At 35.8% G+C, this 23588-nt stretch overlaps 2 protein-coding genes across 2 annotated transcripts in view; one reads left to right on the top strand and one right to left on the bottom strand.

Moving 5' to 3' along the window:
• The first annotated feature begins 4547 nt into the window (after positions 1-4547).
• The window catches only part of LOC124822225 (beta-glucosidase 12-like), a 53498-nt gene continuing 34457 nt past the window's right edge, over positions 4548-23588 (top strand). Inside the window, exons 1-4 of the mRNA XM_088097876.1 lie at positions 4548-4625; positions 4855-4924; positions 5163-5221; positions 5315-5390. Of these exons, the coding sequence (XP_087954002.1) occupies positions 5345-5390 (46 nt within the window). The 5' untranslated portion in view covers positions 4548-4625; positions 4855-4924; positions 5163-5221; positions 5315-5344. The remainder of the gene's footprint in view (positions 4626-4854; positions 4925-5162; positions 5222-5314; positions 5391-23588) is intronic.
• LOC124831557 (putative disease resistance RPP13-like protein 1) lies at positions 6048-10321 on the bottom strand. The gene has a single exon (XM_088097872.1). The coding sequence runs from the start codon at positions 9630-9632 to the stop codon at positions 6201-6203; it is 3432 nt and encodes a 1143-aa protein (XP_087953998.1). The 5' UTR covers positions 9633-10321; the 3' UTR covers positions 6048-6200.

Raw genomic sequence — 23588 nt, 5'->3', positions numbered from 1 at the left:
TAATAAATGAGCCGAGTTGGGTTGACTCACTAAGTGGTCAACCCGTGGTGGGTCGGGTCGGGTCGGGCCGGGTTACCCGTTTTGACAGCTCTACTTACTATGTAATATGCACATATTGTGATAAATTCGTATGTTGGACATACTGTGTTGGTTATGCATACTATTGTGATTATGATGTGATTATATCTATGTATGCACACTGTATGTTTCTGTGTAGTGAAAACCACACACACAAAAGTATATTTGCATGACATAATCATTTACAATGTTGTAGTATTCAATTAAGGTCATCAGACAACTTATGTTTTGAACTGTGGTAAAACAGCTAGTTTGAATCGATTACATTAGTTGTTAAAATCGATTAAAACTCGTGTGTTTGCATATATGTTTTTCAAGTGTGCTGTGATGAGTTTTTGACAAAAAAAGTTTTCAAAATATGTTTAAGTGTTAAGCTTAATCGATTACATGTGTTGTGTATTCAATTAAGTCTGTTAAGTTTTTAAAACTGATTTCATGCTAGTCATAATTGCTTTAACAGTCATATTTTTAAATATGTTTGACCAACATTAATTGCAAATCATTACATTAATTGAGCATTCAATTAAGAGCTGAGTTTGTTGTAATACTGTTACATCAGGTTTAATGTAACCGATTACATAAATAACGTAATCGATTGTTTTGCATCTGAATTGATAAAAACTGTAAATTGACGCATTTTTTTATAAATCTGTGACTTTTTTATCATTCTAACAATTTATGGATCATAAGGCATAGTAATTAACTTTGACCATCAGGAATTTTAATTTGAGGATTGTACATTAGAGGAAGTAATATTGTAATTTTGGATAGAATGACCATCACTTTATTTCTATCTCTAACTTATCTCGAAAAAAAAAATAATCTAAATTCCCACTTCATTAACCATTAGATTAAGTAGAAAATTTGATAGATGATTTATGAAATATATTAATATATTTTAACCACCCGGATTTGTAACTGGATGTCTGTACTCAGAGGAATTAATTACGCATTTTTGATAGAGTTGAAACCCACTTGAATACTATTTTCGAGTTGTCTAAGTAAAATCTCAATTTATACCTAGTTAACCGTTAAATTAACCTAAAATTTGGATATGTAGTTCCTAAGGCATGTTGATTAATCTTGACCATTCATAAATTTTTTAAACTAGGTCGGATTTATAAGGGATCTCAAAATAACATAATTTTATGTTTCTGAATTACTGATGCGAAATTTCAAATTTTCACTTTATTAACCGTTAGATCGGATTGAAATTTTTACCTTAAATTCTAGGTAAATTATGATGTGGAACATGTACTAGGAACAAACTATTATGTATCGTCACAACAATTTAAATGGTTGATCTATAACTTTCGATTGGTAAAATTATATTGAGATTGTACCCATTATGGGCAAAATAATATTATAAGAAGAGTATGATATCTAACAATAGGTATGTGATATTACAAAATTATGACTGAAGAATGATTATGATTGAGTTAGGTGGATGAGATGATATGATTTTTTTTTATTTTATGAAATGTTGGGGGTGGATATAAGGAATCATTAATTATGAAATGATGTTTACTACCGGGAATAGTATAATTGGTTTATACCATAAGACCTTGATATAAGCAGAGTGACTCATGAGACTTATGAAAGTAGGCAAAGAGTGGTCTGACCATAAGGCTTTGACATAAGCAAATTACTCATAAGTCTTATAGAAGCAGGCATAGAGCAATCTGACCATAAGGCTTCGGAAAGTAAAACATAGTATACTTGTAAGGCTTAAGGAAGCAGGCAGAGAGTGGTCTGACCATAAGGCTTCGTGAGTAAGCATAATATACTTTTAAGGTTTATGAAAATGAGAAGGATGATTTTGAAAGAAGTCAAGGAAAAATGAATTAAGTGCCTCGGGATAATTACATTTATAAATGTTAATAATACATGATTGAATTATATATTATGAGTAAGTTTAATGATTGTATGTTGTGGTCAGGTTACTCTTATTTTTTTGTGCTATGATCGTATAACTCATGTTATACGTGAGCAGATAATGTTGCAGATGCAGTTGAAAAAGCTTAGGCCTTGTTCACTTGAGTGGATTTGAGGGAGAGTAATTGAAGGGATTTGAGAGGATTTGAAAATAAATTTTTTTGTTGATTATTTGAGTGAATTTGGAGGTAAATGAGATTGGATTTGGAAGTAAATTTTTTTAATTTGTCACGTCAATCAAATCCTACACTAATTGTCACAAACTTACTTCCAAATTCATTCTCACTTACCTCCAAATTGACTCAAATAAACAACAAAAAAATTTATTTTCAAATCTTCTCAAATCCCCTCAATTACTCTCCCTCAAATCCACTCAAGTGAACAAGGCCTTAGGGATGATGAGAACATGTTGGAAAAAACTTTCAGGGGTTTTTGTAAAAAGAATAAATTTGTATTAGAAAAATATTTTGTGTAAGATTTGTAAGTTTAATTTCGAACTTATGTTAAGTGGTGAAGACTATATTGTTTAAAGTTTGTAAGTTTGGAATCATATTTTGGTTGAACCGAAATAAAGTTTGGTTGTTTAGATCAGATATCAAATTAATTTATTTTTTACTACTAGTAATACCCTTAAAATATTTGGGGTGTTACACAGAGAGCCAATTGCTTCAATTTTTTTCACTTTTAGGGACTCAATTGGGAAAAAAAAGAAAAGGACCTATTTGAGAAAACCCAACAGAAATGAGAACTGCGGAAGTGGTTTAACCAAGAACAAAATCTATAAAGGATTTGAATACTAAAAGAAATATCCTTATTTATTCATATCATTAAGGTAATCATAGCAAACAAGAAAAAAAAAACAGACAATAAAGACAAAAGGGTAAACTGATTTACCAATAGGACATTTATACAACTGAATTATAGATTTTAGCTTATAAACACAAGTGTATCAAATAATCCTAAAATATACAATTATTCACTCTAGACTTTACCATCCAGATACTTGTATTGATGTCAAACTCTAGTAGGTTATGCACTTATATGCTCTGCAGAGTCATTGCCAATGGATTTCATCCTACCACATACAAAGTTAGTCTATTAATGCCTTAGGCTAAAGTAAAGCCCCTGGATTAGAACCCTTATACTTCTCTCACCACATATACCACCCTTTTCTTCTTGAAATTGAATGGTTATTAGAGTGTTAGGATAACTCCCAATACGAAATCCTTACATCAATACAACACAACCTAACAACCATTACAAGGAAATTCTCCTTGAAATTTCTTTCACAACATAATTTATGCATACATATAACCATAATATAACCCATGAGGCATCACAAATTCACACTAAAAACACGTAGAATCCCGAAGAAACAACATCAATTAAGCAAGGATAAGAAAATCAGAGAAAAGTACACTAACGCTCATACTGACTCTCAGAACAAAAAGCTCTCGCAAAAGAGAGTGCTCTGTGCTAATTCTGGTGCTACACACCAAAGCTATCGCAAATTGGCTTGCTCAATGAGACCAATCTATCACTCAATGAAAAAGAGTGAAATTGATTTTAGATTTGCAGTGGTAACTAACGCTTAGCGGTACCTTGTCACCTCTCAATGCCATATCATTCACATATTCACCGATCAACAATGACAACTGGCGCCGAGTGTCATACCATAAACCTACAACTTTGGAACTATGATATGATGAACTAGACCCTACCCAGATGACCAAGTTGATATTCCTGACTCAATGCTTAGTCCAAAAATATGCTTCAGTGTCAAAATGAAAACCAATTTGCTCAATTAACTAGATACTCATTCCATCAACTCAACACCAATTTCATTCAAATCAAACAATTCAAACAACACACAATGTTATTACCATAAACAGGTTTCATTAGCAATTCAATAAACTAAAACAATAACTCCAATCAATCACACACAATCAATATACACACTTAATTCTCTTAACCTTTAAACTTGAAAACAAAGGTATTTAGCTTCCTTTACCTTTTAAAGGATCAAACTGCTCTATGAATGCTAAGATAGTTCCAACAACTTAAAGAATTGTATTTAGTCCTACATTTCAATAAAAAAACATGATCATGACCTAATGGTAGTATACTGATAAACAGAGAGTCGTATAAATAACTCAGATTGCACATGCAAAACGAGAACAACTCAAATGCATGGAGAAACACACAAACTAAAGTGTTGTAAAACTAGATTGAACATATTTGAATATCTCATGATCACTTAGACACTCTCTCATTTTCAAACAAAGAGAAAGGGTAGAAGACTCTTAAAAGATAAATTTTAGAAAAATAGTATGTTCTTAGATAATGAAACTCACTAAAATTCTATATATACTTTTAAACTTTTAGTATTAAAATAATCGAGTTTCATTTATTTAAAAGTGAAACAACTATGAAGATTGCAGCTTTGGCATTGAGTTTACATCTTCTCTATGTTTTTTTTGCAGATTATGAGATCAGCACCAATCGAAGCTGCAATTTCAACTTTTTTCACTGATGATTTTAGGAGTACATCTCTTAACAGAAGCAGTTTTCCCGAAAATTTTATATTTGGGACAGCATCATCTGCTTATCAGGTACTCCAAAACTGTGATAACTTTTTATATTTTGTTTATAATATTTAGTGAGAAATTGTAAATTCTGAATAAAACTTTGTAGCAAATTTATTTCTTGTAAATTTTTATAAAAATTATGCATGCAGGGAAAGTTTCACAAATGGACAAAATTTTGCAATAATCCTTTTATTTTCAAAGAATTATTTTTTTGCAATAATCTTGAAAGATGTTTAATTAGCATATAAACCAGTGTGAAGGTGCAGCTAATGTTGGTGGCAGAGGACCAAGCATATGGGATACATACACTCATAATTACCCAGGTTTTTTTATTTCTTTGCCTACAGTACAATCCATGTTCACTAAATTATTTTATAGTGTTTTCAATTATAGCTTGTTATGTATGGTAAGTTATTGAGTTCATGATATTGTATTAAAATGTAGTATAGTTTTGATAGAGTTTTCTTAGTTTATTTTTCTAAAACAATTATTATGTTCTTGAAATGCTAGAGACATGTCTATTGTTACAAATTGTAGCATATTTTGTGTGAAACATGACAGATAAAATACTGGACAGAAGTAATGGAGATGTTAGCATTGATCAATACCATCATTATAAGGTAATGATAATAAGGACCCTTTGATACATTAATGTCTAGTGAAGCAATAAAAATAAAGCATAATTGAAATTGTTTTCATATCTAATAATACAGGAAGATATTGAAATAATTAAGGAGTTGAACATGGATGCCTATAGATTCTCAATCCCTTGGTCCAGAATACTTCCGAGTAAGAAACTGGGAACTATATAAAAACTTCACTTTCTTATAATTTTGTACATTAGCACTTCTTAATAGGTAGTTGATAATTTTTTTAAAATTCATTTTCTATAATTTAGTTTTGAAATTGAAACAAGTAACTCAACTTGTTGACCTCCATAATGCAGGTCTTGAAGCCTTTGTGACCATATTTCATTGGGACCTTCCTCAAGCCTTAGAAGATGAATATGATGGTTTTTAAGTCCTAATATAGTGTAACTCAAATTACTTACATCAAATAATCAAAATATACTTGTGTGAACATATTTTAACTGATATCTATATACTTTGTTTATCATTATCTAGGAATGATTTACAAGATTATGCAGAAGTTTGTTTGGGGACAGAGTAAAACATTGGATTATATTAAATGAACCATGGACCTTTAGTAAATATGGGTATGTGTTTCAGCCATTGAACCCTATATAGCGACTATCAATCAATTACTTGCTCATGCAGCTGCTGTCAATGTCTATAAGACAAAGTATCAGGTTTAATTACATATTTTTGTATTTTGAAATGCAACTAGAAATTAAAATTTTTAAGCTTTAGCATTATTGCATTTAATTGAGTGCTTAAAATAAAACTGACAGGCAGACTATAAGTTTATTCTCAATCTAATCATCAATAAAGAGAATGAGCTTAATAGTTAGTGTTAAAAAAATTTCATGGAGGTGTATTTGTTACATGACAGGACTACCGAAAGAGGAAAAGTAGTTGATACACCACTATTAAAGAATCCAAGCAAATGCACTACAGTTAAACAAAAGAAACAACATCACTACCATATAAATAGGTTTGGAATGTGAGCAATCTTTTCCCTGTCTTCGCCTCCTTTATGGCAACGCTGTTCCAGCAAAGGACACTCGCGTATTTCAAGAAATGAAATTGATTTGGGAAGACCCTCCTCTGGTAAGCTTTGGAGGTTGGGACAGTTCCAAAGACGCAGTGTTCCAAGAGATGAGAGTTCTAAGAGACTCTTGTAGTTCAGTTTTTTCAGATTTTGGCAATCAGATATTACTAGAGAGGAAAGAAAGAGTGGAAGCAAACCTTCATCAGGAAAACATTCCACCTCTACTTTTTCAATCCTTAAGCTTTCCAAGGAAGGACTGTATCTGAAAGCTCTTTTCATTGAGCCAACAAATCTAAAGCAATTATTGATTGTAATGTGTTTTAGATTTAATGACAAACCTCCGTACGACTCAAGTCTTGGACAGTCTTTGATTGTCAGATGCTGGAGATGATTGTGAACTTGATCCTGTGAAATCAGGTGTAGATTAGGAAATCCACTGAGTTCAAGGGTCCTGAGTGTTGGGAAAAAATCCAGTGGAAAGATCCTTAGAGAGACACAATCATCACTTATTGACTCCAGAAGTGAACAAATGGAAAGGTTTTCAAGAGAACTGTCGAGTAGCATACGTCCAACCATTGCCACCAATGATGCTGCCTTGTCGTGCCCATCCATTGTGAGCTTTTTCATTGTAGATCGCTCCAACTGCAGCTTTCCACAATATTGTAGAAGTAATTCTAGCGCACTGACCATCAAAGCTTCAAGTTGTTCGCAGAGAAAGACATATAGGGATTTTAAAGCAACAAACTTTGGCAGGTGTCCTTTCAGCTTGGGACAATTTCCTATGGAAAAAAATTCTAGACGTGGAAAAGCACCTGTCACAGCTTGGCAGTCCCACTTTTCCCATTGCCTCATATTAGAGAAATACAATTTTTGAAGGGATTTAAATGAACAAGAGTTGTTCCCATTAAAATCAGCATCAATACTCACTATCTCATCCAACCCTGAAATCTCCAGGTACTTGAGAAATGGCAAAAGTCCAAGCGGAGGTAAACGTTGGCAAGATTCACATTCCTCCAACACTAAGGACACCAGATTCGGTAATGAATTATGGAGTAACCAATTTGGAAATTGCTTACCAATATAGTTACTTACTGACAACTTCTTCAAGTATTTTGAAGGTCGTAGATTCTCAATTACATCCTCAGCTTTTTCTGAATCAACAGAAGAGCTGCCAATGAAATTCCATTTTAACCGTAGCTCCACAAGATGTGTTTTGTTCTTCAAATCTACTTCTAATGCATAAGAGGGATTCTCAATATTTTGCAGATCATCAATTGTTAGACTTCCAAGAAGATTGAGTTTTCCTAATTGCTGAATATTGATTTTCTTACTTTTATCAACATGAAATGAACTCATTGATACTTGAGGATTCTTCAGCTTTCCCAAATGTTCTACCACATTTTTCACTCCAATACCTACTAATTCAAGACAACGCAAACTGTCGAGTTGATGTAAACATGAGGGAAGCTCCTTTAATTTTCGACAATTGTTTAGCTTCAGTATTTGCAATTTGAAAAGTAAACTTATTGATTCAGGTAGTTTTTCTATTTGAGTATAGGATAGATCTAATGAAAGAAGATGCTTAAGATTTCCTACAGATTTAGGCACCTCCACAAGGCTACGACAATGACACAGAGACAAAACACGTATCAACTTAAATCTGGAGAACAAGTCATTTATCGACATCTTGCAAACCCAAACCCAACCCCGATCTGTTGGCGTAAATGTATGCAACTTTTGAGTATCAATCGAACTCCCAAACCCATCAAAGCATAATTTAGAGGATGAAAATGAACAATGACGGGTTGTTTTGGGTATACCTTTTGGTTCATCAACTCCTAACCTGATGCATATGTCCTCACAGACGTATTTTGCCAAATCATTTAGAAGGTCATGCATGATAAAACGCTTTTCCTCTTCGTTGCTTGCTTGTTGAAAGAAGGACCAAGATAATAGATCATTGAAATATTCTTCACCGACTTCTTTAGGACTCTTTTTCTGTAGAGGGTTTGCTAGAAAATTTTGAGCCATCCACAATTGAATTAAACACTCCTTGTCAAACCGATAACCTCTGGGAAATAAGGCACAAAAAGCAAAGCATTTCTTCAGATGAGAAGGAAGATGGAAATAGCTCAGTCTTAAAGCAGGGAGTATATCACTCTCATTTTCTGAAAAATGCCATATCTCACTTTTCATAACACTTTCCCATTCCCAAAGGGATGATTTATTGTGTAATAGACTTCCCAGAGTTTTTAAGGCTAAAGGAAGCCCATTACATTTTTGCACTATCTTCTTACCAATCTCTATGAAGTCTGGGTCTGGTTGTGGATCAGCATTTTCAAATGCATGCTTTGCGAACAAGTCCCAACAATGATCTTCTTTTAATGCTTGCAAGAGGTGCTTTTCTGATCGCATGGTAACAGCAACCTTCTCACTCCGTGTAGTGACAAGAATTCTACTGCCTTGGCCTCCGAAAACTAGGGGCTTCTGCACATCTTCCCATTTAGATGGTCTTTCGTTCCAAACATCATCCAAAACGAGAAGAAATTTCTTCCCCATAAGTTCTTCTTTCAATCTTCTCTGAATTACTTCCTGCTGTATACTATGATCAGTTGAAGCAGTTATTGTGTCAAGAATTGCTCTTGATACTTTGAGAACATCAAATTCATGTGGAACACTGACCCAAACATTAGTATCAAATTTACCTTCAAGTCTTGGGTCATTGAATACATGTTGGGCAAGAGAGGTTTTACCCATCCCACCCATGCCCACAATAGAAAGTATAGATAGGTTGTTGGGAGTGTCCGATGTGAGCCAGTTAAAGACAAATTCTTTGTCGTCGTCTCTGCCATAAATAACACTTTCATTTGGCAAAGACGTATATGTTAATTTACTACCCGATCCTGATCCAATCCCAACACCACCACCCTTTTCCAAACCTAGAATATAGCTTTCGTTTGCAAGATCTTCTAGGTCCTCGATGACTTGTTCCATCCTGGATTCAATTTCTATTTCAAAGAAACTGACAAAAGAAGAATTGAGGGAATTCCACACCTTGTTAGTAGCACTCTGAGACTCAGCTTCCGCCTGACTTTTGGAGAGTTCATAATCTATCTCATCCAAGAGATCCTCTACATCAAACACAACATCTTTGGCCCTGAGAAGCCAATCTCTGACGCGTGGATCTTTGAACTGCTTTTGTTCTGCATCAAGAGCCACAACATCAATGGCAAGGAACTTCATCTTCAAGTTGTTGAGTTGCTTCTTATGCTTTCTTTGACGTAATATGTGGACAAGACGAGAAGCCAAAGTGTCGATAGTCTTCTCGAGGAAAGTAGAAACAAGAACACCTGTAACCATTGTTGGTATTGTAAAAATATATCTCTTATTTAGAACTTGCAAATACAGGAGTACATAAACACAACACTCTTAGACTTTCAAAGATACACTCTTAATACTCCCAATACACAACACAAACCCTCCCTAATTTTCTCTCTTCACGGTGGTGCACACTACACCAATTTTTCCCGTGGCTCTCTCCCTCTTTTTTCCACACACTCACACAGCTTTCTTTCTCTTCTCTGCTGCTGCACTCTGCTCTTTTTCTTCTCGGTGGTGGTGTGTTACAACCACTTCTTCACTTCACTTTTATAAGTGAGTTGCACACATAAAACAAAAACTTCACCACCCATCTTACACGTTACTTGTCAGACCTCAATAAACGCACCCAATACCCCTGCCAGAATCATTAAAACGCATCCAAAACCCTTCTGAACGGACGCCAGGTGTCAAGCAACAAGGATCAGAAAATCAGATAGTCGGATGCAGGTGTCAGCAGGAGAGCGGACGCTCGTTTTGACGTAGGAAGAAAATGATTTTTCTGGGACGGCGTCCCACTCTCTTCTGCATGCACCATTTTTCTCAAAACTCTGAACTTCTCATCTTCTCCTCCTTCTCACTAGAAAACTCTCCCTTCTCTCTACCGAAACTCACCAATCCTTTACTCCGATCTTCGTTCAGGCACCGTAGGAATACTTCCGGCGTCCCAAGCTTAAATTTGAACCGAACATTTTCGAGTTCTGAAACTGGTAAGTTTTCTCGACCTTAGCCGTTCGTTCTCTGGAACATGCAACTCGAGTTATGGTTGTATGCTGTCACCTTGCATGACCCAATCCTGTTTTCTGTTGTTTTGTTTTAGTTGGAAGAGTTGGTTGAGCGTTGAGGGTAGAAGAAATTTTAGTCAGACAAATCATACTTCTGTCTCTAAGACGATCGTTCACGCTAGAGGTAAGGGAAGCTTATCTAATTTAATTGTATGTTGTTATACGTTCGTTGATAATGAATGCATGTTGCTGAGTGGTTGAATGTATATGAAGTAGGATACTGATATGATTGTTTATGTGAAAAATGATTTATTAGTATGATATGGATCGTATGAAATATGCAAATTTATTTGATATGTATTTTATATAGTTATGATATTATGTATTGAGAAATGAGTTGAAGATAAATGAGTTTCTGGATATGAATTTCCCTATGATAGTTTACGTTCATCATTGAACAGTCCTTGACCGTTTGGTGTTCCTATTAAAATTGTTTGGAATTGAATTCTTTCATTTGGAAAGAATTCTAGTTGAGGACGAGCGTCTTCTTGTGATAGTACTGTGCTTGAGCGTTCGGCCAAGCGTAGTTGCATCTGAATATTCGGTGATAAACTTAAACCTTGTAAATATATGTATTTGTATATATTAGTTATTCTTAAACACAATTCCGACAATATCTCATTTATAAATCTTTCTATTATAAATTTTAGTAGCGATCGGTCTCACACCAAGCTCTCGAAATGAGTGGTGCTCGGTCTTATACCAATCGCTTGTAATCGTTTATAATTTATCGATCATAATGAAATAACGTACGTCCAACTTCAGTAGAATTCCCTTTCACCATGTTCGGTCATTGACTGGCATTGGGTTTATGTACATGAATTATTCTAAGTATGGTTCTTTAACGTCTTGACTTGTCTACATTCATTGTCTCTGGCCTAAAGCCTCCATACTTGATATTCTTTGAGTGTTGGTTTGAGATCTCGAGAGTCAGTTCATTTAACTGATTCACGTTGTAAGTAACGTTCGTCCTATATTATATAATTGTACTCGTTTTATTCCTAAATCTAACAATAACCCTCTCAGTCTTATTCTATTCTGGAATGAGAGACTTCTCGGTCTCGTTCCTAGTGTTCATCCTTGTTCCGAGTGAAGACTGAACGATTGGTATTTGATGTTATTAGAATTGGTGATAAAGATAAAATTTAAATGATGGATAATAAAAGATGAAGAGTATATGAGATGGATGATATGTTGTGAATTTCCAACGAGCGTTCCGGGGAGGAACGACTCATGAGTGAATATTAGAATTGGTAAAGTATGACTGTGGTAATGCTAAGCTGTCGATTCATCCTGATGTTCCGTGAGTACTCGTCCTCACGTAGAGGAGGGTAGGTCATGTGTGGGAACGGCAGGAGGTCCTAGTCCTTAGGGGTACTTTGGACAGATAGGACTAACCTTGGGTGGCAGCTGATGAGAGTATTCCAGTTACTACATCACCCGGGTGCACGAACGTCGTAGCTACACAGATTTCATACCGTCCGGACAGTCAGTCTAGTAATAGGATTTGTATGTTACGAATGTTGAATTTGCCTTGTGCGTTTGATTGTTTGAAGTGTATGTGTATGCTTGAAATTAAATTACATAAGCTTACCCTGTGTTTTATTGTGTTGTCTCGTCTTGTACGTTCGTCTTGTCGTTGCAATGATCATCCGTGTGGATGTGAGCAGAAGGAGACGCGCTGTTGGAAGATGCGCTGGAAGAAGAAAATTTGATAGAAGTGGAAGTGAAGACCGAGCAGTAGGAACGTTCGGTTAGTAGATGGTAGTTTTATTGTGAGGTGATCGTTCGGTCACCTCCTCTTTTGATTTTATCTGACCGTTCGGTAGGATCTTTTGTAAACCGTTCCGTCATGTTTTCCCTTATTGTGTACAGTTTAAATGAAAACCTTTATGTAAGGCCGTTCGGCCATGAACTTGCGTTGCTTAGTGTAAGACTGAACTGATATATTATTAAATGTAATTATTTCTATCATATGGTTTACTATTGTATTTTTAAGATGTTATATTACTTATCACCGTATGCACCAAAGTCTTGCAAGGTACAAAAGCTTCTACCGTAGAAGACTTTGCAAGTGCAAACAAACTAGTTTTCAGATTTTACAATTATTAAAAATACACATGGGACCGATTAAAGTTTATCTCAACCATTTCTGCTGCCATGATAAGAATAGGGAAGAGAAAGGATGATGAATGAAACTGTGAGATTTGAAGTGAAGCTTATGGATGTGATTCGGTGCAGTGCATGGAAATAATATTAATTACGTAATTTTTGAATTAAGGTTGGTGAACGTTTTTTTCCTTGATGGCTCGGTCAACAACCAATAGAGTATTGAGTCTTCCAACAGTTATTCACACGCCGTAATCCATCACCATGAACGAATGAGTGGTTGTGATAGAGTGAAAGTTAACTACTTTTTCTATATTTTCTAAGCATAGTTAATTATTATAATAATAATAATATTAATAATAATAATAATAATAATAATAAAGAAAGCTAATAAATGAGATAAATAAGAGAAAATAATTGTAAATTAATGAAAGATAACAAGCTAGTGATATATGTCATGATATAATCAGATTAAAAAATAAAAGAAAGAGAGAAAGAAAAAAGGTGATATATCTTGTGATAAGGATTTAATGAGAAAAAGTAAAGAAATAAAAAGTGAAATAAAAATGGGATAAAAAAGTTCAGGGCATATTAAAACCCCGTTTTTTATTTCTTATTTTTATTAAACTTCTGTGAATTTTTTTATTAAGAAAATATAAACTATTTAAACACATTCTATTTAATTAAGCAAATATTAACTTAATTTATTACAAATTTCTAAAAAGTACTCTTACAAAGGGCGCCGAATTTGATCATGGTTTATTTAGTTGTTGGTGAAATTACTACAGCCATGAAAATAGTACAGTTTGTTTAGATATAGTTATCTGTAAGTACTCTGGAAGAAAAAAATAAATTAAATAATTTTTTTAGTTAAAATTAGTTTATGTATAAATTGACTTATAGTTATTTTTATGGAAAAGGTTTCTTCGACAACGCCCATTTGACAACAAATTAACAACGACACGTGGGTTGTTCTGATTTGCTATTTTAATTGCAATTTTGAAAAGGAGAAAACCTGATTTGGAGGGCATTTTTGGAATAACCTGTTCGCACCTAGGAAACCCATTGTCTTCCCGAAACTCTCTCTGTCCAAGTTATTCATTCGAAACTCTCGGTCAACCAAATGAACTCCCAAACTCTGCCTCCACCATTCTGAACTTTGGCCACGCCACCGAGATGGTCTTTGTTGACCTCCGAAATCGTGTTTGCAACTATTGAAGTCCGGCATTCAAGTCCTTTGTCTTCGTCCACCATTGAAGTGTTGGGAGGAAGTGTATTGAAGGGGCAAGCGTTGTCACATTTTCTTGAAAGGAGTGGTTTTTTGGCTGTCGCCCTTGTTCCTTGGTTGGTTGGGTTGACTGTTAATCGCAAGGTATTTTGTATGCCCTTGTTCGCTTTCGTTTTTTGGAGATTTGACCATGGTTTTTTGTTGGCAAAGCCGTGTTTTCCCATTTATTCGTTTCGCCATTTATGTATGTGCTTGTTTCTTTTTCCCGTTTTTATTGTGAGTTAGATTGTGTAATCTATGTTTTAAAGCTGAGTTCAGGATTCCTGACTCCATGGTATGGCTACTTGCGTTTTGGAAGGAGTTTGAGTAATAGTAAGTTTATCAGCCTTTGCTATTGTAGGTGAATATTTGACAGACGCTATTATTAGAGTTGAAAATAGAATCCTCTAATAACAATGTAAGTAGACAGTAAACACGAATGTTTTCTTTGTTGTTTTGGAGAAGCGAATTGATTGTTATAATTTTGAACTGTTTTATAGTGGCGCCTTCGAGCTTGGATAGATACATTGTGCATTGCCAACATGAATTCCTTACTGCCAGCGAGACATAAGATGCACATTTTACAAACTCCGTTTAAGTGGTGTTTAGAAATTGTAGATCCTTTAGAAGTGAACCTAAAATTGTTGAAAAAGATGGTTCGTCGATGGGTTCCCCACCATCAATCGTTTAGAGTTAGCCAACATTTGGTGCCTTTCAATGTGCAGGATGTGTTCATGAGTTTAGGGTTAGGAGTAGGGGGTTTGGATGTTCCTTTTGATGAATCAGTTGTGGGTAAAGTTGGTGAATCCTTTAATTCAAAATGTACGAAATTGAAAGACCTCATAGATATGTTCAATGTGCTTGTAGCTAATGATGATAGTGAGGTAGATGTGGTGTGTCGGTTGTATGTATTAGTTTGTTTATGGTGTTCTTTTTTCCTAGGAAGGCAAGATATGTTTCGAACATGCCTTGTTTAGTCTTAGATGACTTAGATAGTTTGTCTAGTTATGATTGGAGTAGTGATGTACATACATATCTTGTACATAGTCTAAATAGATGTAATAAGAAACTACTTTCTGGATCGATTGCTGATTCTTTGAGCATAAGTGGGAATGCTGTTGTTTTGCAGGTATGATTTATTGTGGTTGTTTGTTGTATTAAGTCAATCCATAGTAATAACTGTTTTGATTAGTTTCATTGGTTTAGCTGTAGCTTTGGGCGTATGAACGACTTGGTTTGCATGATGATTGTTCTCGCAAGGAATTTCCGCGCGTTAGGCGATTTTGTTCGTTAAATTATACAACCAAAAAAATAGATGTTATGTTTAGGAGTAGCGAGGTATGTAACTTTGTTATGAACTTATGTTGTTATTTTTTATGATTTTTGCTGTTGTTATGTGATTGTTGTATTTTTATTGTCATTGTCAAAGGTACAATTTGATTGGTACCTCAGTGATAATGATTGTCTAAATCCCGTCATATGTCGTGCTTTCAAATTGGATGAGGGGTCAAGGTTCCAAGCGTGAAGAAGTACCACCTGAAAATGAATATGATGAAAATTGGCTATCAGCCACTGAGGAAAAACTGGGAACAAACAACCTCAAGATAAGAAAACTCAGAGATGAAATTGCGGCTGTTAGGAAGGTACTTGGTGATCGTCTAAAGTGTCGAAAGGTGGAACAATCTCCTTCAGGTCATGAACAACCTGCAGATGAACAACATGAACAACCTGCAGATGACGAACCTGCTTCTAGAACTGTTGTAGAAGAAGAACGAGTAGCCCTTGAGCATCCACCACTTTTGACTGACATTGGCGATAATGTTCATGATGACGAAGGAGATGTCATTGTAGAACCATTTCGTTCAGGTCCTGAAGCTGTTGGTGATGTTGAAGGTGAGGGTAATGAAGGAGGTGCACATGCAGATGAAGAAAATGAAGAACCTGCAGATGAAGAACCAGCTTGTACAACGGTTGTAGAAGAAGGAGTAGCCGGTGACCATCCAATACTTGTCATTGACGTTGGCGATGGTGTTGATGATGGTGAAGGAGATGTGGATGTAGAACCCTTGAATGTAGTGCCTTTGTGTTCTTTTGTTGGTGATCCAAGAATAGTGGTCGATTTGGATATGTTGTACCACGTAGTTACGCGAAGAGACATTCCAGGAAGGTTAGAACACAATAATTTTTTATAATTTGTTGTTATTGGTACCTGAATTTATGGTCAATGATATTGGTACCTGATTTAACAATGTTGTTTTTTCAGCTATGTGTCTGAAATTATGTCTCAACTGTTGAGCACAAGTGAATGTAGCTCTTTAGGGCCAAGGCAATGTGTAGACAACATGGTAATTATACAGTTGACTTTAATTACTGTTGTCATTCAATTTAGAAAGTTCATAAATTTGATGTTGAAGTTGTTCATTGTTATGTAGGCTTTAATTTTTGCAGCAACAATGTTCATGTACTTTGAGAGAAGGTTGAGGGGAGTCATAAAGAGGATTGTATTCAGTCCTATGTTTGGGGTAAATGGTTTAATTAGATGTTGTTGGTTTTTTGTAGGGTAGAATTTAACATTGACATGGTTGTTTAATGATGGTTTAATTTTATATTGAAGACTCATGTGCTGCACGACTATAGGAAACGACCAGCGAATCAACATGTGTGGGAACTTCTTGACTACCAGCCATATTTTCGATACGATCTGGTTCGACTTGAGGCCTTATCGTCTGCTGATTAGGTGAGTACGATGTAATTTGTAAGCAAATACTTGTTTTTTAATGTGGGTTACTATTTTGACATATTCCAAAAAATGTGTAGGTGTTCATCCCAATTGTAAGTGATGGTCATTGGTGGTGTTATGCACTGAAGGTCTGCACTTTTCAGTTTTATGTCATAGACTCACTGGCCAATGGTATCAAAGGACGTTGTCAGATTGATAGAAGCATTGTAAGCTTTACCATGATTACAAATTTTTTTGGAAAATGAGTGGTTAAATCGTAGTTAGTTTAAAGTGACTGTTTTGGTTATTGTAACCATACAGGCTCAAAATATTCAACGGTTTTGGGGTTTGTTGACGGATAAACTTGAAGTTTCGAAGTGTCCTTTGTTAGTTGAGAAAGCCAACATCCCAGTCCAACCAAACACGTAATTTTATATTACCAATGTGTTAAAAAATTTTGTGTTTCCATTAACAAAAGTAATGTATGTATTTTTTTAATTTCAATAGATACGATTGTGGTGTAATCATGATGAAAGCTATTGAAATTTGGGATAAAGAGGAGAAATATGATGGGAAAAGCATGCCTGATTATACAAATGTATGTTAAATTATGAATTTGTCAATATTACATTATTAGACCCTTCACATTGGTTTTGAATACCAATATGTTAATTTTAGGAAGACTTGGCTGCGTTTAGGAAGAAGTATATATGTGACTGGATCCTGGACGAGGACAACGTACGAAGATTGGACACGCTGGAACATTTTGGATTACTATAGCATTAGAAATGTGTCCTTGGTTTAGATTCTTCATTTATATTAAAAGAATATACATTGTAGACAATTATACTATTGGAAGTGTATTAGTTGAATTTATGTACATGTGAACTTGTTCGACTAATAATGAATACAACTAAAGTATTCGTAATATTGATTTTCGTTGTGTTTGTTTTTTGTTGGAGTGAGTTTATTGATTACCGTAACTGCATGGCTGCTCCCCTATTTTGATTGAACAACTCCCCATTTAGTACGTTGGACTAATTTGTTCCATTTGATTGAGACAGCATGACCTGCTAGGTGGTTTTGTTGGGAACTTGTGGGTGTGGCTGTAGTTATAAGGCAATTGGACAGGATTAGGGTGCCCCCAACATTGTGTTTTGATGACTGCTTCCAGGTGCTTGGTAAGGCAGGGGTGGGAAGGCAGTATTGGGCTACTGTAATCGATTACAGGCACGTTGTAATCGCTTACAAGTGACATGTACCGAAAGTGCGTGTCTGCTCCACTGTTATGACTGAGTTGCACCTACTTATGGGCTTCTACTAAGTACTTTCGGTTGATTGACACAGCATGACCTGATAGGTGGTTTTGTTGGGAACTTGTGGGTGTGGCTGTAGTTATAAGGCAATTGGACAGGATTAGGGTACCCCCAACATTGTGTTTTAATGACTGCTTTCAGGTGCTTGGTAAGGCAGGGGTGGGAAGGCAGTATTGGGCTGCTGTAATCGATTACAGGCACGCTGTAATCGCTTACGAGTGACATGTACCGAAAGTGCGTGTTTGCTCCACTGTTATGACTGAGTTGCTCCCCACTTATGGGCTGCTACTAAGTACTTTCGGTTGATTGACATAGCATGACCTGGTAAGTGGTTTTGTTGGGAACTTGTGGGTGTGGCTGTAGTTATAAGGCAATTGGACAGGATTAGGGTGCCCCCAACATTGTGTTTTGATGACTACTTCCAGGTGCTTGCTAAGGCAGGGGTGGGAAGGCAGTATTGGGCTGCTGTAATCGATTATAGGCACGCTGTAATCGCTTACGAGTGACATGTACCGAAAGTGCGTGTCTGCTCCACTGTTATGACTGAGTTGCTCCCCACTTATGGGCTGCTAATAAGTACTTTCGGTTGATTGGCACAGCATGACCTAGTAGGTGGTTTTGTTGGGAACTTGTACGTGTCGCTGTAGTTATAAAATACAAGAATGCATGTTGAGGAATCATACTAAGTACCAGAATGTAAGAGTGCTACAAATTTTAAACAAACCAAATCAAGAAACATTACTTGGACAATTAAAACCAAATAGTTCATTCGAATGAATGTGATAGTCATTTTGTGCAATACAAAGTAAGGGCTTATATAAACACGAATAAAAGATTTAGGATGAATTTTTAATAATTATTTTAATTTATTAAAAATTATTAATTCATTATCATTTAATGTTGTTCTGACTTTGAAGAGTCATAATGAAGCAGTGTGGTGTATACCTTTTCCCACTCTCCCATGCAATTTGAAATCTTTTATCTTAATTAATCAGACTTGCATTTAATGTGGGGAAATGGGAAGTGACTGCAACACTCCACGTCTTGCCACCTTCTACCTACTTTATGACAATGCATTAAATGCTCCTTCCTTAAACACTATAATTCGTACCTTGTGCATAACTTCTGCTGCATCTACTTTGCATTAAATGATCGTACCTTAAAGAAATGAATCCCTACCATGTGCATTACTGGTGCTTTTTCTTCCCCATTTGGAAGTCGACTTTCATTTGTCTTTCTTTCAACTTTCTTAAACTACACATTAAAGACATTCTTTCCAGGTTGGTAAGAAGCACAACAAGATCATTAAAGGAGAAGTAAATTTCTTCCAACACCTTGTCTGTAAGTATACATGGTTATAACGTCTTCTAAATATTTCTTCATTCCTCCTTTTGAGTAGGGGTAACCCTCGTTATAGGTCATCTTTCTTACATAACCATTTATATAACACGACTTAGTTAAATAAAACAACATGAGACACTTCATTAACACTGTTAGTGATGTCTGTAGTGTAATAAGTTTGTTTATTTATTGTAAGAAAACTGATTTATGATTATAAATTTTATTCATTAACCAATGTTTCCAGGGAAGAAATTATTTTGATGGCCACTTATCCCAACAACGTCAATGTGGTTGGAGAAAGCATTGACGATGATGACAATTGTAATGAGTTGGTTCCTACTTTAAACATGTGTTTTGACACAATGGAAGAAGCAAAGAAATTTTATTCGATGTACGGGAGAAGATGTGGTTTTGGCATCCGAACCAGAACTTCTAAAAAGGATGAGAACAACGAATTGTACTACTTGAGATTGGTTTGTTCTAGGGAAGGTAAATATGTTTTCACCATTCGTCCAGAGGTGAAAACTCTGCCTAGTCAGACTAATCAATGTGCTGCTGGAATAACCATTGCACAAAAAGAGGGCAAATGGTTTGTAAGGACTGTGGTTGTAGAGCACAGTCATGACCTGTGTCCACAAACCTCCAATCTAATCCGTTCTAATAGACAATTGAACATGCATGCCAAACACACTTTAGGGGTGAATGATGATGCCGGTGTACGTATTAATAAGAGTTTCCTTAGCATAGTTAGTGAAGTTGGTGGATATGAAAACATGGAATTTGTGGAGCGGGATGCTAGGAACTTCATTGGTCAACGTAGAAGGTCACTGTGTAAGGAGGGTGATGGACAAGCATTGCTACATCACTTTTAAAAAATGAGAGAGCTCAATAATGATTTCTTCTACGACATAGAAATGGATGAATATAATAGAATTACTAGTGTATTTTGGACAGATCCTCGTAGCTGAGCTGCATGTGAGGAATTTGGTGATGTCGTCTCTTTTGACACCACCTACTTGACAAACAAGTACGACATGTCATTTGCTCCATTTGTAGGAGTTAACCATCATGGACAATCCATTCTACTTGGTTGTGGATTGCTCTCATCTGAGGACACTTTGTCATTTGTATGGTTATTCAAATGTTGGCTAAGATGCATGGGAAACAAGGCGCCTTACAGTATTGTAACAGATCAATGTAAGGCGATGGCAAATGCAATTGAAGATGTCTTCCCTAAAACAAAGCATAGGTGGTGTTTGTGGCACATCATGAAAAAGATACCTGAAAAATTTCAAGGGTATAACAATTATGTTGGGATCAAGTGTGATATAACATCGGTTGTCTATGACTCTGGTAATGCAACAGACTTTGACATTGGCTGGAAACGACTACTTACCACACATGGGTTACAAAATAATGAATGGCTATGTAATCTGTATGAAGAGAGACAAAAATGGGTCCCTTGTTACTTGAAGAATCATTTTTGGGCTGATATGTCCACAACTCAAAGAAGTGAGGGAATGAATGCTTTCTTTGATGGATTTATCAATTCCAGTACCACACTTCAACAGTTTGTGGTTCAGTACGATAATGCTCTTAAATTCAAGGCCCAAAAAGAAATTGAAGCTGACTTCTCCTCTCTCAATACCAATGTTGCATGTGGGTCTCAATCACCAATTGAGAGACAATTTCAAGTTGAGTACACACATGCAAAATTTAAGGAAGTACAAATTGAGTTTCGGTCTAGGATGAATTGTTTCATCAAGAACACGATCAAGGACTGTATTTTGAACAACTACACAATAAAAGAAGAGTACATGTCGGATGGGAAATGTTGGGCAAAATATTACCATGTCGAATTTGATCCTCTTACAAACGATACAAGGTGCTCTTGCCTACTATTTGAGTTTAGAGGCATCATATGTCGCCATTCCTTATTGGTTCTCGGACAGGAAGATGTACATAATGTCCCCTCCAAATATGTTCTTCGTCGTTGGAGCAAAAATGTTCGAAGAAAGCACACACTTATTAGAGCATCTTATAGTCAATTGCAGTAGGAACCCAAGATGCAAAGATACCAATCGTTGTGTAAGCGGTTCTATGACATAGCTGAGGCTGCATGTGAATCTGAATGTGCTTCTAATGAGTTGGAAAAAGAATTGGAATGTGTAGGTAAAAAATTCGGTTTAACTTCATCATTGAAAAATAACATCATAAGTGAGGGAGGACAACTAAGGTATCAGAATCCTGTGACCGATACTCCATCGTACAATACATGTGGAACCAATGATGTACTTGTTCGCAGTCCAGTCACGGTTAAGCGAAAAGGCAGACCGAGAACTAACAGATTGAAGTCAGCCCTTGAAACTAGAACTAAAAAATGGAAATATGCTCTAAGGAAAAATTCTTCAACAACAACTGTTCAAGCGGCGGTGAGTACTTCAAATGTTGTAATACTAGTATTATTCATTACTTTTGTTACATGTTGGTAATATGTGTTCCTTTGTGCAATCAGGTAACCACAACAACTACTGTTGCACAACTGCAAGAGCGCGTGGAATATTCAACCCAAACCCATGAAGTTTCCCAACTATCTGAAGTTGCTCCAATTGGATTTATGTCATTGTTATCTGCTGTTCATAACAACTTAGATAATACACAATGTTGATATATATGGGTTTGGGATGATATGGTTCTACATTATCTGTTACTGGAATGATGTCCTTAACCTCCACAGGTAAAACCTTCAATGTAAAACACAGCACATGCAATGCAGTGGTAATCGATTACATATTTTCTGTAATCGATTACATCACTGTGTTTGACACTTTTTTTTGCTCAAGACGGTTCATATCCAATTTTTTTCTGTTACAGAGCACAATGCGCTGACAGTTACTGCTGTCACCCACTACCACACTACGATTAAATACAACTGTAACCTACTTCACTCCTTTCATAACCCTCTACCACAAACCATTCAACCTCCTACCCCTTTGGAAATCGTAATAACCCAAATGGCAGATCGGGCTCACAAGAAAATCAGGGCTTTGTCTTCGATAAGGGGGCCTTCAATTCGGCCACCGCCATCCCCACCACTCTCTCCACCAGTTACGAGTAATGAACTATTCTCCAACGACGACCAATATGAAAGGTTTTCTACACATTTCTTTAAGCGTCCAATCCTGGAAGGAAAGTATCTTGATGATGAATTTTTTGGTGATGGTACATTCAAATTCTTCTTCATCTTGACAAAAGCTGGGCTAAATGATTTTGTCGCTTATAGACACCACTACTACCCTGAATTAGTGCGTGTTTTCTATAGCAATATGTGGGTTTCCGATTCGGGAGTTATTCGAACTGAGGTCAAAAAGGTGAAAATCACAATCAAACCTTCACTTTTTCATAAACTAACTTCCATCCCTTCTGTTGGTGCTCGTTTTGAAGGAAATCTTGTTGACGAGTGGAAAGATGAATACAATTCTGTTAGTGCTAGGCAATTGATCTGCAAACCAGGTTCAAACATACAAGGTAGAATACTGGTCAGGACTATGAAGTTTCAAACTAGGATACTACATTATGTACTTTTTCGTATATTAGTTCCTCGATTAACGAATGTTGCATAGGCAACAGAGGAGGACATTATGTTGCTGTGGGCACTCATCAATTCTGTTCAGATTAATTGAGGGCATCTCATTCGAAACAGGATGAAAAGGGCTACCAGGGACAACGCCCAACTACCATATCCCCATCTAATTACCACATTCATGGAACACTTTGGTGTGCCTACAGAAACTGATCCTTTTACCCAAGTTAAGAACAAACAGAGGATTGGTTTGGAAGTTCTATCATCATTTGGTTATCACAAATCTCATGAAGGAATTTGGGTTCCCAAAGTTGACGTTGGGAATATACAAGAACAAGTAGGGATTGAAGAAGAGGTGGAAGTTGGTAATGAAGAACATGAAGTCCGAGAACCCTCTCAAAATCCACAACCAACCTCTTCTCAAACATTGAGTGAAGTCATCAAACAAATACAAGAACTCCGCACTTTCGTGGGCCAAATATTTGACACAATTGAAAATCGTGTTGGAGTCCTTCAGGAAGAAGTCATTAAATTCCGCAATCAATTTGAGAGACAACCACCTGCTTAGATTACATTTCTTTCTATAATGTTATGTCTCTTTTAATTTCAAAACTTGTTCTTTGATGTAATGTTCTTAAGTCATTCTATTAGTACGTGGTTTTTATTATTGTTATAAAGTACTCCAAGAAGTTCTTACGTTATTGAATACGTTATTTATTTATTCAATATTCAAGTATTACAAGTTCAAGTTATTACTATAAAGATCCTTCCATGTCTGGGTACAACAAACACTAATGGGGAGTTATTCAACCTTGTAT

This window comes from Vigna umbellata, chromosome 8 (assembly GCF_029865625.1).
Source record: "Vigna umbellata cultivar VRB3 chromosome 8, Vumbellata_1.0, whole genome shotgun sequence".
In the NCBI taxonomy this organism is placed as follows: domain Eukaryota; kingdom Viridiplantae; phylum Streptophyta; class Magnoliopsida; order Fabales; family Fabaceae; genus Vigna; species Vigna umbellata.
The sequence above is the reverse complement of the archived record's forward strand: the minus strand, read 5'-3'. Positions and strand labels throughout refer to the sequence as shown.

Excerpts from the sequence above, each read along its gene's own strand:
- LOC124831557 (XM_088097872.1), bottom strand. The coding sequence starts at position 9,632 with ATGGTTACAGGTGTTCTTGTTTCTACTTTCCTCGAGAAGACTATCGAC.